General features: G+C 46.0%; 1 protein-coding gene across 1 annotated transcript in view; it reads left to right on the forward strand.

Moving 5' to 3' along the window:
• The window catches only part of eif5b (eukaryotic translation initiation factor 5B), a 9,917-nt gene that overhangs the window by 7,359 nt on the left and 1,592 nt on the right, over positions 1–966 (forward strand). Inside the window, exons 13-15 of the mRNA XM_017309238.1 lie at positions 2–208; positions 597–728; positions 817–948. Coding sequence (XP_017164727.1) covers positions 2–208; positions 597–728; positions 817–948 — 471 coding nt within the window. The remainder of the gene's footprint in view (position 1; positions 209–596; positions 729–816; positions 949–966) is intronic.

Consider the following 966-nt stretch of genomic DNA (forward strand, 5'->3'; position numbering starts at 1 on the left):
CATCATCATCATCGTCGTCATGATGGCGGTGTGTGTGTGTGTCCAGGTAAAAGCGCTGCCCGGCATGGGAACCACCATCGACGTCATCCTGATCAACGGCTGCCTGCGGGAGGGAGAGACCATCATCGTCCCCGGGGTGGAGGGGCCCATCGTCACTCAGATCAGGGGCCTGCTGCTTCCGCCGCCGCTCAAGGAGCTGAGGGTCAAGGTCAGCAAGACAAACTACCAACCTGATTTATTATTACTTGTCTTCCTATTTTTTCCAGTTTTGATTCATTTTTAATGTTTGTTTGTTTTTTTAAAAAWWTTTTCTATTTTCTCACAAAACCTGGGATAAGTTTTTCTTTTCCTTTTTTCTCTTTTAAAATATTCTTTCCTGTAAAASTGGAATTACGTCGTATTTAGTAACCAATATTGTGATCATGTAGATCCCTGTGTTTGGTCTATGGATTCATTGATTCAGTTTCAGTGAATAAAAGAAGAATCACAAATTTTTAGGGGATTAATGTTGATAATGTTTTTGATTTTTTGTTTATTTTTCTGATGGCTGTGATGTCATGAATCATAAATCATATCATTTTGTTGTTTTTGTGCAGAGTCAGTATGAGAAGCACAAGGAAGTGTCGACGTCTCAGGGAGTGAAGATTTTAGGTAAAGACCTGGAGAAGACGCTGGCAGGGCTCCCCCTGCTGGTGGCCCACAAGGACGACGAGATCCCTGTCTTGAAGGTATTGTTGTGGTTTTCCTCTGAGTTGAGTTGTGGGTAATGGGTAATGGCTAACGGCTAACGAYTAACGACTAACGTCTGGTGGTCAGGATGAGCTGGTGAAGGAGCTGAAGCAGACGCTGAACTCCATCAAGCTGGAGGAGAAGGGCGTGTACGTCCAGGCGTCCACGCTGGGCTCCCTGGAGGCGCTGCTGGAATTCCTCCGGACCTCCAAGGTCCCGGTGAGTAACCGCACCCCC

This window comes from Poecilia reticulata, linkage group LG2 (genome assembly GCF_000633615.1).
Source record: "Poecilia reticulata strain Guanapo linkage group LG2, Guppy_female_1.0+MT, whole genome shotgun sequence".
Lineage (NCBI taxonomy): Eukaryota > Metazoa > Chordata > Actinopteri > Cyprinodontiformes > Poeciliidae > Poecilia > Poecilia reticulata.